We start from the raw sequence: 17,122 nt of genomic DNA on the forward strand, positions 1-17,122 counted from the left end.
TTGATGGACCCCTGCTCTGTGCCGGGAGCTGAGTGTGCTGGTGGCTAATCCCCAGAACCAAAAGCTTCAGGGATATTTGGGAGCCTTTCCCATAATGGAAAGTGACGTCTTCAACTGGTTAATCTGGGCTTGGCATCCTGCCATGAGGTGCTGAACCCTCCCAGTTTAACCCTCCAGCCCCTGGGATGGGGGCAGTGTGCAGACTGAGAGCAGGGACAGCCCCAGAACTTCTTGCTGTTCCCGATCCAAAAGGATTTGGGCTCTGCTGCCAGATCTGGGTCCTGCACTAGATTTGTTCTCCCCACTGGCTCTGAGCGCACCCCAATTCTGCCTCCATGTGTGAGGGCTTCATGAAGGCAGGGTCTGCAAAGGGAAACTTTCCCAGTGAATGAGAGAATTTCCCATAACATCTGCAGACACCATCGCAAGGAGCCAACAGATAATGCTGAATATCCCCACAGAAATATCTGCCCTCCTGCCAGCTCTCCAGGGAAGCTGCCCCAAGGCCATGAGGTGCTGCTGGAGCACCTGGTCCATAATTCATGATATTTTAGAGTATTTCTCTGTCCAGCTGTCATATTGCAACTAGTCTAAAGCTGCTGCCCAAACTCAACCAGCCTAGAAGTAAACATGTCCCTAGGTGATCTTTGCTTTGATAGGATGGATTTGAGCACATACAAAGGGTCCCTGACAAGTCATTGAACCCTAAGTGCAGATGTACCATTGGCCAGGGATATGGGCAGTCTGAACTGCCAACCAACTAACTGCCATGAGCCAGGGAATTCAAACCCTCTTTTAAGGAGGGTTCAGAAACAATAAAAAAAAGCTTTTGTCACATGAATCTCAAGAGAGCCATGTCTCTGTCTCCAACCACGGCCCCATTTAACGCTATAGTTTGCCTCTGGTTCAGGCCAGGAGTGTCATTGGGGCCAGAGTGTGGTGCAGAATGAAAGGGCAGGTGGGTGCCTGGCTGCAGATGCTCCAGGAATGGGAAAATAGTGAAACCTTTATGGGCCTGATTTTACCCCTCTCTCCCACCCCCCAAAAAAAAAAAGAAAAAGAAAAAAGAAAAACCAACAAAAGGCATTAAACCCTCTTGAACCATTGTATATTTTACACAGACAAAACAGAGTTACAGTGAATGTGTGTCTTGAAGATCTGGGGCCCCTGCCCTGTGGGACAGGATCTGTGCAGCCCCATGTGCTGAGCAACCATGCCACTGTTCTGGCAGGTCATAAAAGGAGCCTGGTGTCTGGTGCTGTTTGTGTTCCAGCCCTTGGGGAGGTAGGTCTCTGTGGTGTTGTCTTGTGCCTTTGGCCTTAGCGTGGTTGGTTCAGCCTGCCAGAATTAAAGTGTGTGCTTGAAATACAGTTGTCTCTATTCAGCTCCATCTTCAGAGCCAGCTTCCAGCCAGTGATGGAGTTTGCATGTCAGGAGAGTGCAACTGCTTGGGAAATGGAAATCTGAGTTGTCTGGGGGATCACCTCAAAGGACATTGAAAGGGCCCTGGGGCTCGCAGCAAGTGGAGGGAGCAAGCTGAGAACAGGGTGCAGAGAAGTCCAAATAATTGGTAACAGAGGAACATGAAGACTTTGAAGGAACTGTGAGTAAGTAAAGGATACCTCAGGGAGAGGAAGAGGAATCACACAAAGGGAAGGGAGATAGGGAAGGCAGCAAATCAGTGAAGAGTCAGAAGGAGGGGAAGGAATCCTGGTGCTCGTGTGGTGGTCACTGACCAGTGAAGGGGTATGGCAGCAGTTCTGTGCACCTACCATTAATCTCAACGTCATCATAGATGTCAGTGTCCCTGCAAGGACAAAGATGGAGTGCTGTGGCCAGTGTGGTCTTCCATGTCCCACCACGTCCCAACCCCAAGGCAAGGGCCAGCTCCTGCTGCTGTATCTGTCTCATCTCTTCCTGACCTGTCTGTGGACTCTGGTGCCCACCAGCCACCCTGATTCCCCCTCCCAGTGTGCTGTGCTCTCCCTGCTTGGCTGGGACCATCTGGAGTGGGGTTAAGATGACTCTGGCCCTTCTCAGGGTGGTGGTCTCGTCCCAGGCTGCCAGGAGCTGCAGACCTGGCCATGCAGAGGGGCTGCACCTTCATCCTTTGCCAGCAGCAGCATCTGAGCAGTGTCTGGGCAGGTCCACATGAAGGATACAGCTTGTGGAATGCTTCCAGTGCCCCAGTAACAGAACCTCTCCTGACACCAGAAATGGCAGATGCCACCCCACAGGAATCAGCTGCTGTTAGGCTTATGGTCACTAGCCTGAGCTAGTTTGGTACTGGCCACTCATGGAGCAGTTGTTGCAGCTCATGGAGTAGAAATGAAGGGGCTGGGAAAGAGTACTCACAGAGGCAGCATCACGGCCCGGGGCACGTAGCCATCTGCAACAGAGTGAAGAAAAACATGTCAGGTTGTGCTGGGAACCAGGGCATGAGCAGGAATTACCCAACACCTGCCCCTGCCCAGGGTTTAGCAACAACTCATGTTCTCAGAAAGAGGTGGGACAAGGAGGAATCCAGCTCTGGGCAGCTGAGCTGGACCCTTCAGAGGAAACTAGGGGTTAAATTGGGTCTGATCTGACAGACTGAATGGCAGCTGGCAGGGAAGAGCCTGATCCCTCCCTCTCTTCCTGAGGGATCTGCAGCCCATTCCACCTGGAGGCTTCAAGGACTGCAAAAGCTTTTAGCAGAGAGAAAAGACAAGCCCAGCTCACAGCAGAAATGCCACTGCTGAGTGGAAGGAAGAGCAGAACATTTGTGCAGAGAAAAACGGGAACCTCCTCAGGGTAGCAGGGCACCTGTCAGATCTGTCTGACAGGTGGAGGAGATCAGTCAGGAGGTGTCCTGGGGTGTTTGCAAGAAGAAGCTTCTTCCCAAAACTGTGCTGTGCTCCCTGTTGTGGGCAAACCCCATCCCCCTCCAGACTTACACCTCCTCTGGCTGTTCCGGCAGAGGATTTGCTCCTGATTTGTAAACTGAATGACATCAAGGATTTCTCCCCGTCTCAGTGGGAGGTTCTTTGCTCCGCCCCTCTTCTCTGTTGCTGCAGGATCAACCATCATCTGAGTGAGGACACGGATGCTGCCTTCAAACTGAAACACAAACAGCAGTGCCCATGGGGAGTTGAGTCAGGCAGGTCTGACAGCTCTCCCTCCTTGAAAAAAAGCAGATTCCTCTCTGGCCAAATGGTCTGTGGAACTGGTCTGACCTGGGGGAATGAGGCAGGTGTGACCTCGGGGAACAAGGTAGGGTGTGATCTAGGTATCACTGGTCCCTGTGGAGCACAGCTCCTTTCTGCCATTGCACTGCACCCTTCCTAGGAGGGGAGAAGGAGCTCAGAGGGAAAAGTGATCACTCACAGCTGCTCACCTTGAACTTCTTCTGAAACTCCCTGTCCATCTTTTCTTCCTTCTTGCACGCCTTGAGTGTCATGGTCTTCATCTTCTGGGAGACCTGGGATTCTCTGCAGTCGTTGAAAGCCATGGGAAGGTTCAGTTGACTCCATGCTCTACTCCCTCCCATCCCCTTCTCCTGCTGGCTGCTCCCCACTGCAATCCCCTGTGCCAGCTCTGGGGCTGTGGGGACTCTCAGGGCCAGACATAACAGCCTGCAGCTTGTGCTCTTCACCACAGACCTTGCTATTGCAAGCCCAGCAGAGACCATTAAAGCAGCAGCTTTGTCAGAGCAGCAGGGAGCCTTGGCCATTTTGGGAGCCTTAGAAAGAGCAAAAAAACTCTGTTACCTCTGTGTAGCTGCCAGCAAGGTAACCCTGTTAGAGGCTCGGCCAGCATTTCCACCTGTAAAACCAAACCCCAGGAGAGGTGCTGCCATGAGGCTGCCATGAGCTGTAAGCACCTGCCAAAACAGGTGAATACAAAGAATACAAAGAGCAGCAAGAGCTTTCTCCTCCTGGGGGGACCAAATAATGAGTTTACCTCCAAGTGTGGGGGGATCAAGTTTTCGTGTGCCCATTTCCCTCCTGTGTGGGGAAGCAGCAGGCTTAGCACAGGCCCTGCTGCTGCCCATGGCCCACTCACAGCTCCCAGAGCTGCAGGTCTCACCCCAAACAGCATCCAAGCCCTCCTCTACTCACCTCCTCTGGAGCAGGGATACACTGGCAGCTGAGACACAGAAGGCAGCAGAAGGCCTGGGCTCTTCCTGGCCATCCCAACAGGCTCAACATCATCATATATCTCATCTTCACCCCTGCAGTGAGGCACAGCACCATTAGCTGCAATGACGGCATTGGGGGCTGAGGGCAGAATCAGGACTGCCAGGAGGAGGGTGGGGAACAAGCAGATGGGCTGGCCATGGACTGGCCCTATCTCTGGGGCAGAACTGGACAGCAGCTCTGTGCCCTGTGCCAGCAGCTCCTCACACAGCAGGATGTGCACGGGCAGCGGGGTGCAATGGCCACAATGAGGTAACACAGCCCCAGGGGATGGCTGTGCTTCACACTGTGGGAGCTGCTTGCACACCCTGGGCTCCAGCAGCAGGCAGGAAAACTCAAATATCATATCCTCTGGCTGTCATGACTTGTGCCCTTTCCACTGGCTTGGCACAGCCTGGAAGCCACCTGGAATAGCAGTGCTGCCTCAGTCCTTACCCTGTGCCACTTGGAGCATCCTGCAGTGGGAACTGTGCAGGCACTGCTGCAGCACAGCCTGGTTGAAGGTGATCTGTGACAAACAGCAGAAACAGGAGGGAGCAGATTATTTCATATTTTCTCCTCAGCTCTATCAGTCATCCTGAGGTGAGAGCTACTCTGGGTTGGATTTAGTGAAGGGGGAGGTGGGGGAGATAAAGCTGACTACACATCTTGATAGAGCTAGGAGACAGAGCAATCCATAGCCCATCTAGGGATTTTCTTCCAGCACACTGGTACACATCAGGTTCCTCACTGAGGACCTTGACTATGTATTTTCCCATTTGTATATTTCTAATGTTACTTTCTTCCTGGACAAATGATGGAAGAAGAGGGAAAGAGGCCAAAACAGGCATCATGAATGTGGAAAACCCCAAAATTTCAGATATGTACCAGAGTCAGGGCAAGTCCTGGATATCTCCACATGCTCAGAAGCATCACCAGCCAGAACATACTGCTGCTCCCTTTGCCATTGCCAGCATGACCACACCCCTGCTAACATGCCATTATTTGTATCACAAGCCTTGTCTCCAGCTTGGTAATGGACACAAAGACAACATCAAACCTCTGCTGGTTTATGGTACCAAGTAATACACAATCAGATGCTTGGTCCTAAAAATCATAAGATTGCCCTAAAAATTAACAAAAATTATCAAATCAAGGCAAGGTGTAATTCTAGATGTTGCAGCTTGCCTCAGGACCCATGAGATAAACAAATACTTGTAGCCAGTCATGTGAGAATCTCCCAGCACAACAGCATGACCAGCCCTGATAACACCTCTTAATTATAATAGAGACCAACTCGATTTTTCAGTTCTCTTAAGAAAGGAAGGAAAGCCTACTCTCATGGTTAGAGAAATTGAGCAAGAAATCGTATTTGAAACAACTTTCATCATCTAGAGTGTGGATTAGCAGAACAGCAACTTCCTACATCTGGAAGGCCACCGTGGAGTGTGGCAGGGCAAAGTCTGACTGGCGCCTCCCCTACTGCTCATACCCATCACCTCCAGGCCTGCCCCGGGCACCTCTGGGAAGAGTCTGGCCCCATTTTCTCCCTGTAAGGTAGCTCTGGACAGTGAGATCTCCCCTTCCCTCTCCTGCCAGCTGAACAAGCCTGGGTCTCCATGTGCTTCAGTCCCCAACTATCTCAGGCTCATCCCAGTTTGGCAATATCTCTCATGTTACTTACGCAAACCTTACTTCCTATAAACACCCCAGAGACAGGAAACCTGTGCCCAGCCAGGGACAGGGCACTTTTTCCTTCACCTGCCCTCCTTCTCTCTCATTCTCATCCTCATGCTATTGCCTATACAAGCCCCTTTGGTCATACGAGCCCCCACCTCTCCATCAGCCCTCCCAATATTTCCATCTCCCAAGAGCTGCAGGCTCTAACTGCAGAGATTTTCCTTCTTGAATGAGCAGCACCCATTCCTGAGGGGCTTTCATGTGCCTGGCCGTACCCCGCTGAGCACGCCTTGGTGGTTCTGTGGCAGGACAGATTGATGTCCCAGGATGTGCAGCTGCTCTGAACTTTGCCAAATCCACATCAGGAGGTCGCTGGGGCTTGCCTGGCTTCACTCCCAGTGCCCTGATGTGCAGCAAAGGCTTCCTTCGGGGCAGAGCAGGGTGCTCTGTCCTTTGGGAGCTTCCCACAGTGAGCAGGGGGTCTGCAACAGCTGCGCCTTTGGCAACAACCGATGGAGCCCCCTTGTCTTTGGCAGGTGGCCATGTCTGCTGGGCTGGCTTCCTGCAGGGAAGATCAGAGCTGGCTTCCACCTTCTTGTTCAACACATCTCCTCCTGGCTTTGCAGGGGCTGGGTGGAAGCTGGTATCTTGAACCGTCCCCTTCTTCTGACACACTGTTTGTACCAGGGTCTTGTAGGCAGAATGAGGTGAATGCTGTCCCAACCTCTGCCCTGTACTGTGAGATGGAGAGGCCCTGCTGCAGACCACCCTCCTGCTCCAGGGGGGCTCCTGAGGAGGATCACCCTTGGAGGCCATGGCAAGGGTCTGTCCTGGCTCTGGTCCCTGAGAGGCTGCAGGGTGACTCTCTGGCCAGCCACCCACTTTTGGAGGTTCCTTCCTGTTCTGTTGGAACTTTGCCTGAAGGCGTCTCACTACAGCATCTCTCCCCTCCAGAGGCATCTGCAACCATTAAGAAAAACAGTTCCAGTTAAAATACCATGGAGTAAAATGAGTCAAAACTGCCCCCAGAGAATGTGGTATTCCTTCAACATGATCTCACACAAGGTCACCTCCACCAAACGAGGTCTTTGCTCAAAAAGGTCCTGAGACATACCTGAGAAAATAACATGGGGCTGCACCAAACTGGGACCAGGTTACCCCACCACGAGGGCATCCAGGAGACCTTTCATGGAGTCTTTTGTTCTGATCTATCCTCTGTCCACTACCAGGAGCCATCAAATCAGAGGGATTGGGTGGTAGTAGCAAAGTTCCTGAGGGCAGAATCTGAGATCCAGAGATTTCTCAGGGCTCAGATGGGAGCAACCTGCCTTGTCCTGGTCCTGTTTCCCATGATGAGTTGGTGGGGGAGGGGCCATTGGATCCCTCCCTGGAGGAAAAGCTGGGATGGCACTGCAGAGACTCATCCCACCAAACCCTGAGTGCAGAAAAAACAAGGCCAAGAGGCAGCAGACTGCCCTACTTCCCTGACATGTGTCTTTCCTGTGTGGTTCTCACTGTGCACACATGAATCACGAAACATCTGCTCCAGCACAGCCTTTAGCTTTCTCAGTGACCAAAATTCACCTTTTTCTAGAGCCTCCAGAGAAAAACTGCCAGGAGGAGGCTGTGAATGGCTGTCGGAAGAAGACTGCCAGGTTGGAAGTATGGCACAAAGCTCCAGGATGGAGCTACATTTTTCCTAAGCTTCTCAGATGGACCTTGTGAGAGGGGAGAGATCACCTTACCCTCCCCATCTTTCTCCCATGCCCTTGTCTCCAGACCACAGTGTCCCTTTGCACCAGAGCTGGCTGCTTAGCTGCAGCTGTACGCTTTGATTCTTCTCCTTCTTAGACTTCAGTTTGGGTTTTTGATTGCATAGTTTTTGTTTTCACAAGGGAAGGGTTGATACAGAGAGAAGCTGATGCAATGTTTTTAGACATAACCGATCAAATGTATACATGCAGACTCACAAAAGTGCAAGTTCCCCAGGCAAACACCCCAGTTTTTCTAGTAAACCCTCAAATGCAGCACTTGGCATAGCAGTGCTGAAGCAGCATGAATGTGTCATTTCCTGTATACCAGTAGTGTCGCTTTCACTCAAATTAGTGAAAAAAGCAATGTTTCCCAGATTCCCAAACATGCCATTGGGATTTTTAACACCTGAATCATTTGGTGGTTTGTAGCAATCAGTTTTGGGCCTGTTCCATGAGCTGGGACTTGCTCAGAGCCCCTGGATGTACAGCACTGCCATCACTGTGATCAATTCCAGGTTTTCCAATCCATTTTGTGCTGGTGGGGGCTCTCTTGGATTCGGTGGGAGTGTGGCCTCCTCCTTTCACAGATGCTTATATTCAGCCTAAGTTCACCCAGCAAACCTTCCTCTGAGCTCAGAAACTGGTCAGAGACCTTTGAAGCTCCATCCAGCTCAAATGTACAGGAGGACTTTGCCTTTCAGGAGGAGCGAGGGTGTTGGCCAGATCCAGCCCCTCACAAGGACATCCATAAAACCCTTCCAAACCAGAACTTACGCTCCCAATGTCCCATCCCCACGTCCACTACAGCCCAGTTCTGGTTCTTACTCACCATCTTACTTCAGTGGATGCTTTCCTGTGTGCTTGCCTCCTTGCTAAAGACCACCCGAAGCATTCTGGACAAGCCTCTCTGAGCCCCCTCCCTTGAGACCAGCAGCTCTTTCCTAATGGCTGGTGAGGAGCTGTGTGCAACACCAGGAAGTTGCTTTTGCCTGATGGTGAGACCACACAAGGAGGAGGAGAAAGAGGAGGAGGAGCAGCTCTTGGTATACCACTAGTTTGGCTCTGCTGCTGTTTGACACTTGCAGTCCACCAGGTCCTGCTGGCCATAAGAGTCATTTCCAGAGGAGAACCCCAGTTTTGGGAACTGACTGTGGGATGTGAGGGTATGGGACCAGGTGGGTAGGCAATGTCTTTGTCTGATGGTGGCCCTGGATTCCTCTGCAGGTCAGGTCTCAAAGCTGCACAGAGCAGGGAGGTGCAGAGGGTGTACAGCTGAGCTCTGTAGGAGTACAGAAAATCTGGGTGAGGGCTATGGCTTCCTGAAGTACCCAAAACGTGGGACATGAGCTTCACTGAAGAGCCTAATTCCTCTGGGAAGCAAGGGGAAGCTGTGCATGGCAGGGTGCTGTGTCAGGCCATGGCAGTGTCTAACTGTCCTGCCGTCACTGTTCACTGCCTCTGAGGCAGGAATGGTCTGAGAGGTTGAGTCAAGCCCTGGCAGGGGTGCTCTGGCCTGCTGGTTGCTGCTGGTGTCCCTGTTCCAGGATTGGTGTGTCCCTGCAGCCCTTTGGGAAAGTGTCCCAGCAGCAGCACCCGAGGTGGCTCCTGCCTGCAGATGGTTTAAGGGTAAGACAAAGTTTGAGGACATGGGGAAAGCTGGGGCAGGCACTTGTTGGCCAAGGGAGGTGGTTCTGGAGGTTCTGTGGAAGGTGGTGGGTGCCCAAGGGGGGACACTGGAGGGGTTGATCCCACCAGCTGGAGATGGGATGGGATGGGATGGGATGGAGAAGGGGTGCTGGGAGGTCCCACACTAGAGCCACGGGGAGCTGACTTTGGGACAGCAGTGACAGCCACCTCCCACCTGACCCACTGCTCCTGCCGCTGCCACGGGGAGGGCACGTCCGTGTCTGTGGGGAGAGGGAGGCCCGAGAGCCGTGCTGGGACACGGGGGTGGCAAGGAGGCACGGAAGGCCATCTTTAAGGAGGACAGGGATGGGGTGTGGGGGCGCGTTAGGGGTCACGATGAAGGGGAGGATCAGGGACCACGTTTGCAGACTGATGAAGGGGAAGAGGCCCCGGAGGAGGGGCCGTGCTCGGGGATGCACCGAGGCCCCGCCGAGCTCGGCCCGGCCCCGCGCAGGCGCAGCGCTCGGGCGGGATGGCTGCGGCTGCGGCGGCCGTGCCGGGCCCGGGCCCGGGGCCCGCGGAGGCGGCGGCGCCCGGGGAGGAGGCTGCGGGCGCGGGGCCGCAGGGCCCGAGTCCGGCCCGGCTGGCCCGGCTGCCGCTGGCGCGGGTGAAGGCGCTGGTGAAGGCGGACCCGGACGTCACCCTGGCCAGCCAGGAGGCCGTGTTCGTGCTGGCGCGGGCCACGGTGAGGGGCGGCCCAGGAGTCCTGGGGGCCGGAGCGCTGCGAGATGCGGGAATGCTACTCGGTCTTACCCCGGAGGTTTTTTCCTTCTGTCCCGGGCGGGGCAGACCCGCGGGGCGGCTGCGGCCGGGCCGAGCTGGGGAGGGGCTGGAGCAGCAGGAGCAGCTGAGGGAGCTGGGAGGCTCAGCCTGGAGAAAAGGAGGCTCGGAGGGGCCTTCTGGCTCTGCACAACTCCCTGACAGGAGGGGACAGCCAGGTAGGGGTCGGTCGCTTCTCCCAAGCAAGAAGGCACAGGACAGGAGGAAACAGCCGCAGGCTGCACCAGGGAAGGTTTAGGACATTGGGAAAATTCCTTCATGGAGAGAGTTATCTGGCACAGGCTGCCCGGGGCAGTCACCGTCCCTGGAACTGTTCAAAAAAGTATTTGGAAACATGGGATGGTAATGAACGGGGAGGAGGTGCTGGGTTGATGGTTGGACACAATGATCTTAGAGGTATTTCTCCACCTGAAGGATTTCATGATTCATCTCTTGAGCACAGGACACCTTTCTCCTTTCAGAAAGGTGTGGGGCAGGTCTCCCAGAGAACGTGGGTTTAGAGGAACCCACATTCCCAGCTTTCTCCCTCGTTGCTTGTCCTGTGCATCACTGTCCAGCCATTTCCTTTGGTATTTTCAGATCTGTTTACTGGGAAGGAGTAATGTTAGGATGAAGATTAAGGTTTAATCCTGAAGCCTTGTAGGACCTTTCTTTTTCTTCAGGATATTCTCATGTCCTATGTGAACCTGTCCTGTTTTGCCTTGCAGGAGCTGTTTGTTGAAACCATAGCCAAAGATGCTTACGTGTATGCCCAGCAAGGAAAAAGGAAAACCCTGCAAAGAAAAGACCTGGGTATGGGAGCATGTTCTGTGCTGGCCTTAGCAAAGGGTTGCTGTAATGGGGGATTTTTCCACCTGTCTGGAGGTGCTGAAATAATTATGGATTTATTCTTTCTTTCCCCGAAGATGGGAGAGAAAAACTTCTATCAAAGACTACAGTAATAATTTCACACACCATATCCAAAACAAGTAAATCTCTTTGAAATTGGTCACTGTGCTGTGGTGTAATTTCAAATTATTAAATTATTACTAATGCAGCATTTCAAGTGCTGCAGTTTGAAACAGATGCAAATATGGAGTTGGTTTATCTATTTTAATTGTTTTCAATTTGCTTTTCAGATAATGCCATTGAAGCTATTGATGAATTTGCTTTTTTGGAAGGTCAGTTTCTACTTGATTTCAGTATTTTGTGTAATCACCTACTTAGGAGAGAAAGAACTGAATCATTTGCAAAGATCTCTGCTCCCACATCCTCAGTAATTCCTAGTGTGGCTTGTAATGGCCCTCTGAGCACTGGAATGGCTCAGCTAGACCCTGAGACACGTGCAGTAGTTTTTTTGGCTAGATTTGGTTTTACTCGTGTGGTTTGGTTAAACTTTAAAGTTACTACACTTTCTTTTGCCAGCTTGTAAACAAGGTTTATTTGTTCACAGAACTGCACTTCTGATTCCTGAGACTATAATGTGTTGTTTCATTTTCAGGTACTTTGGACTGAGCTGGACAGAAACAGAGTTCTCTGGAGAAAGAGACTGCAGAGGTGGTGTGAAATGGAAAACAGGATGCTGAGAGTTCAAAAATAATTCCTAGAATTGAGACACTGAAATTGAGACATAGCAACCATGATATTTTGTATAAAGTTGACGTTGTTGTAAATTCTTTATTTAAAATGCATATTTTTTAATAACTGTTTTGTATGTCCCTTCCCATGTGGCTGCAGTGCAGCTCTCTGTTCTGGCCAGGTTACACAGCAGTTACTCCTGGTAGCAGTCCCAGCCTCTCTGGGTACTCTGCAGCACCACAGAGCTGTGAACAGAGAGTGGCTTGGCTCAGGTGCCCAGGCACGAGGAATTTTTTAATGGAAGTGTGGGTTTTGTTAGATATGTTTGTCTCTTAGCACGATTAAATTGTTCTTGTTGTTCTTGTTAAGCAGCTCTGCTAATTTCTGCTGTGGGCTGGGGTTCTTGTAGCCTGGGGGTAAATGGTGTGGTTTTGATAGGATGCCTTCTCTAGAATTTTGGTTTTGCTTATTGTTTTCTCAAGGCATCCATTCCAGAGAAACCCAGTTGTCTTCCTGGAAATGGGGATGAACCCTGAGGAACTCAGCTTGTTCCTAGGGCTGTGCAGCTTCTCTTAAGTGTCTGTGATTGTTGCACTTGTAATTGTAGGGAAAAAAACCCAACCCAACCCCACTAACCTCATTTGAATGCCAGAGGAGTGTCCATGCTGCCATCACTGCTCTCTTGTTTGCTGTCACTCCTGAATTTGGCAAAATGGTTTTCCCTGGGAACTGGATCCGTTCCCTGGCCTGTGCCTGGACGAGTTGATGCAGACAGCCTGAGTTCTGTGGTGATCCTGTGATCAGGAGCACCGCTGCCATCAGCCGTGTCTGAGAGCCCCTGCCAGCACACAGGCACCAGCGCTGCCTCTGCTGCTCCCAGGACTCTGGTGACCAGAGCCTTCCTGCTTTAACTAGTGCTTTCCTGTGTGGAGTTAACAGCAGAACTGTGTGGCTGTGAGGGACATGCTGCCATCACTGCTGAGACATGTCCTACTGTGTTGCCAGCGTTGTCAAAGTGCCAGCTCTGACTCCATTTGGTGTGGGAGGGGACAGGACAGGGTTGTCCCTAGATAAAACCATTGAATGGGGTGAAGAAGGATGAAGGATGCATGTTCTTACAAATGAGGGTATTTGAGAGTCAGTCATCACAAACTTAAATCAGTTTGGAAGTGGTGGCAAGAACAGAGACCCCCAAGGGAACTTCCCCAGGCTGTCAGCAAGTCCAGTGGCTCTCAACACTTGTAAATTTGCTGGGAGCCTGATCCAAGCCTGATGATGCTGGGAGCACAATCCTGATCATGTGGGAGAGATGCTCACTTCCCAGGCTGTCGAGGTGTTTGTTCAGATCACAGTCAGGGGACATTTGCCAGGCTATGTGAACCTGTTTGGCTTGGAGCTGTTCACCTCACCTGTCAGGGAGGGCAGGTATAAGTGTCAGAGGTACTGGAGACATTGCTGTGCTTCCCAGGGTGCAGCATGCAGGACCCACGAGTTGTGGTCTTCCTTGCAGGGCTCTTGCAGGCTCCCATCTTTGCCAGTAAGTTCCTTTTTCCTTGTCCTTGCCAGTGCTTTGGCTTCTGGTGTGGGAGAGCAGAAGGGATGTGGTGTGAAGTTGTGGTGGGCTCTGCTCACATGTGATGTTGCTGTGGTTTGTGTGTGCTTTCCACAGTGAGCAGCACGGAGGAGTGTCTGCACTTGGAAAGCGGTGTGGGTTTGTGTCGGGGGAAGCTGCTGTGCAGGAATCTGGGAGGGTTAAGTGCCCATGACCTCCTTTGTGCTGTGGGAGGATTCCTTTTACCCAGCTCTGCAGTAAGGTGGAAGTAGAAGAGAGCAGATAAACAGTGCCAGAGTATTTTCCTGGGGTAACAGGGTATTCAGCCCACCCAGCCAGTCGTGTCCATCTGTAACAAAATCTCTTTTGTGCTGCAGCCGTTTAGTTCAGGACAGGGAGTGGCTGGAGCTGTGCTGGGCACTCAGTACCTCATCCCAGCTCAGGCAGAAAAGATGTCGAATTGTAACTGCGGTAATGCTGGGCTTGGTGGTTTGTGACTGCAGGTGCACGAGCTGTTGGCAGAGTGGAGGAGGAAGGGAATCTGTTTGCAGAGGGGGCTCCTGCAGGAGGCAGAGCCATTTCCTCCACATTGGGCACAGTTGAGTTCACAGAATCACGGTGTTTGGATTGGAAGGGACCTTAAAGCTCATCTTGTTCCACCACACACCTTCCACTAGACCAGGTCACTCCAAGCCCTGTCCAGCCTGGCCTTGAACACTTCCAGGGATGGGACAGCCACAGCTCCTCTGAGCTCTCCTTCACCCTCCAGAAACCAAGATTCTTGATGCTTCCACACTCACATCTTACCAATCCCTTGGCTGGCTTTTTTATGTTGAAGTTTTCCAAGTGACTTTTCCCTTGGGGGATTAAGGACAGAAATTTTCTGGGGATTTGTTGCCCAGATAATCCAACATTTCAACATCTTTTGTAGCACAGGAACAGCCTGACCTCTGTGTCTGTTCCTTAGCACAAAGGAGCTCAGTTCTCTGGACCTGAGCTGCAGCATTGATTCTGTTTGAATTCCCTGTTTATTGCTGCATAAGTTCAGGATGACTGCAGACTTTTGCTTCCCAGGATTGATGTTGTAAATGCAGGACAACAAGCTACAAGTAAAAGTAGAGAAAGCAGAGGAAATAGATAGAGCTCCATTTGTTCACCAGAAAAACGTCTGTGACCTTTAGGAGCAGCCTGTGGGCCCAGTTCCCCTTTGCAGTGGCTGTAAGGACACAACAGCTTCACATTTTGAGGTTTCTTTGGATTTTTCAGTGCATGAGAGCAGCACTTGTACAAATTTAACCTTTAGTGTTTCCCAGACACCAGCTTCATTTGTTAGGAATGATAAAATTACCATATCCAAATTAAAAGCTGTTAAAAGCAGTGATACCTTGTCAGCTTCAGGGACAATAACTTTAGAAGAATAAATAATGATGAAAATATAATCACAGAGTCACAGAACAGGCTGAGTTGGAGGGGACCACAAACATCATCAAGTCCAACTCCCTGCCCTGCACAGAGCTATCCCCAAGTCACATCATGTGCCCTAGAGCATTGTCCAAATGTGCCTTGAGCTCTGGCAGGTTTGGTGCTGTGACCATTCCCTGGGGAGCCTGTTGCAGTGCCTGACCACCATGCAGGCAAAGAACCATTTTTTAATAGCCAGCCTTCAACCTCCCTGACATGATTTCAGCCCACTCCCTCAGGTCCTGTCACTATCACCACAGGGGAGAGATCAGTGTCTGCCCCTCCTCTTCCTCTCACAAGGATCATATAACTGCAATGAGGTCTCTCTTCAGTCTCTTCCAGGTTGAACAGACCAAGTGCTCTCAGCTGCTCCTCAAATGGCTTCCCCTCAAGCCCTTCACTGTCTTTGTTGCTCTCCTTTGGGCACTCTGCAACAGCTTTGGGTCCTTCTGACCTTGTGGTGCCCAAGGTGCCCCCAGCACTGGAGGTGAGGCTGCCCCAGTGCAGAGCAGAGTGGGACAATCCCTCCCTGGTTCTGGTGCCCCCCAGGACACGGTGGCCCTTTGGGCTGCCAGCAGTGACTCAGATCCAACTTGCACCGACCAGGACCCCCAGGTCCCTTCCCACAGTGCTGCTCTCCAGCCTCTCATTCCCAGCCTGTCCCTGCATCCAGGGCTGTCCCAGATGCAGGGTCCAGCACTTGCCCTTGTTGAACTTTATATGGTTGGTGATGATTCAGCCCTCTGATTTACTGAGGTCTCTCTGCAGTGCTTCCCTGCCTTTGAGGGAGTCAGCAGCTCCTCCCAGTTTTGTATCATCTGTAAACATGCTCAGTGTCCCCTCCAGGCCTGCATCCAAGACATTTATCTTGAGGAGCACAGGGCCAAGGATGGAGCCCTGCAGAACTGCACTGCTGACTAGTGCCAGCCTGATGTCACTCAAGGCACAGTCACTCTAGGCACTGTTTGTGCCTGTTGCTTACCCATCCCATGATGTGTTTATCCAGCTGTGGGATGGATAATTTGTCCATAAGGATCCTGGGAGTGACAGTATTGAAACCTTTACTGAAATCCAAAAAGATTACATCAACTGGATTTCCTGGGACAACCAGGTGGGTCACCTTGTCATAAAAGGTATGACAAGCAGGACTTTCCTCGTAGGAAGCTGTGCTAGCTGTGACCAGTGACTGTATTGTCTTCCAGGTGTTTTTCAACACCTCCCAGAATAATGTCCATAACTTTATCAAGAATTGAAATGACACTGACAGGCCTGTAATTTTTTGGATCCTCCTTCTTGTTCTTGATAATCAGGACAACATTCACCATCTTTTAGTCAGCTGCAACCTCTTTGGGTTCCCAAGAATGCTCAAAAATCATCGAGAGATATATGTAAAATATTTACCTAAAAATAAAAATCACAGCTTGTATGGCAGCAGAGCTGGGAGAACATGGGTTAACAGTGTCTTCAGCTGGCACAGTGTCCTTTCACAAGTGCCAGCTGTCTGTGCTCTGCTGTGGGTGAGGAGCATCCACAGGGGTCATCACTGGAATGGCTGATTAGCTGGGAATTGCTGCCTGGCTTCCTGCTCACTCCTTCCCTGAGCCAAGGGATCCTCAGGCAGCCAGCAGCAGCTGTACCCCAAGTGAGAGTTTCAAATGTCCCTTCCTGTCCCCTGCAGCCAGCGGTGGAAATTGAGTATGCTGAAAATCCATTTTTAAGTCAATGTAAAATTTACATTTTTGCAGCACATACTGGGTCTGTGACTTCAGCAAATCAAAGCAATTTGCATTCAACAGTGGTGTTGGATAATGCTGTGGGCACTTTTCATGCAAGTTTTCTTCCCTATTATCTGATGAAATAAGGATTTACATCAATAAATCTTAGAGTAGGGACACTGCTATTAAGGAAACATAGCTCATTTCAAAAGGATTTCCAGAAGAAACAGCCAATGAACACTCAAAATACAGCAAAGTAAACCAATCCAAACCTGGATGCCAAGTTCCTGCACCTCCCCTGCTCCCACACCTGACCCCACCTTCCCATCCTTTGATGCAGAGTTGATGTGCCAAGGCAGGAGGTGTGGAGAGCTGTAAAACTGGGGTTTGGCTGGGCGGGGACAGGTTTGTTTCCAGCTCAAGCATCTTCACTGGGCTCCAGGAGAGACGGAGCCCTCTGCCCTGGACCTACTGGGCTGCTCGCCCAGTATGTGCAAGGTCTGTGGTTCAGCCTTGGCTGAGCATCCCCTTTTCCTTTTGCTAATCAGGGCACTCACCTGTTCTCACCCCAACCCTCACATACTCACTAAAGAAAAAGCCTGTGATTTCCTAGTGAAATTTAAATTATGTTTTAGTTTGTGTGCACTGGCCAGTCTAATACAAAGTGTTTTACTCCTGCTCTGCAAACACCAGTTTGAGGTGAGCACTGCTGCTGCCAGACTATTCCATAGGAATTTCTGCCTCAGACTGAAGGAATCTCTCTCCCAGGCAGACTTCCCA

General features: G+C 51.3%; 2 protein-coding genes across 2 annotated transcripts; one reads left to right on the forward strand and one right to left on the reverse strand.

Annotated features, from left to right (window-relative positions):
- Window positions 1-1,151: 1,151 nt before the first annotated feature.
- On the reverse strand, window positions 1,152-10,758 carry PRAM1 (PML-RARA regulated adaptor molecule 1). Its single transcript, XM_033082339.1, has 11 exons — window positions 10,031-10,758; window positions 8,421-8,870; window positions 6,113-6,797; window positions 4,614-4,686; window positions 4,101-4,213; window positions 3,750-3,804; window positions 3,377-3,470; window positions 2,937-3,099; window positions 2,356-2,389; window positions 1,773-1,807; window positions 1,152-1,338 (listed from the first exon to the last, which is right to left on the reverse strand). Exons 2-11 carry the CDS (start codon window positions 8,421-8,423, stop codon window positions 1,334-1,336), a joined length of 1,260 nt encoding a protein of 419 aa, XP_032938230.1. The 5' UTR covers window positions 8,424-8,870; window positions 10,031-10,758; the 3' UTR covers window positions 1,152-1,333.
- Window positions 9,679-11,982, forward strand: POLE4 (DNA polymerase epsilon 4, accessory subunit). Its single transcript, XM_033082342.1, has 4 exons — window positions 9,679-9,962; window positions 10,765-10,849; window positions 11,176-11,217; window positions 11,538-11,982. The coding sequence occupies exons 1-4, from the start codon at window positions 9,750-9,752 to the stop codon at window positions 11,549-11,551; spliced, it is 354 nt and encodes a 117-aa protein (XP_032938233.1). The 5' UTR covers window positions 9,679-9,749; the 3' UTR covers window positions 11,552-11,982.
- Window positions 11,983-17,122: the final 5,140 nt, after the last annotated feature.

This window comes from Catharus ustulatus, chromosome 29 (assembly GCF_009819885.2).
Source record: "Catharus ustulatus isolate bCatUst1 chromosome 29, bCatUst1.pri.v2, whole genome shotgun sequence".
NCBI lineage: Eukaryota > Metazoa > Chordata > Aves > Passeriformes > Turdidae > Catharus > Catharus ustulatus.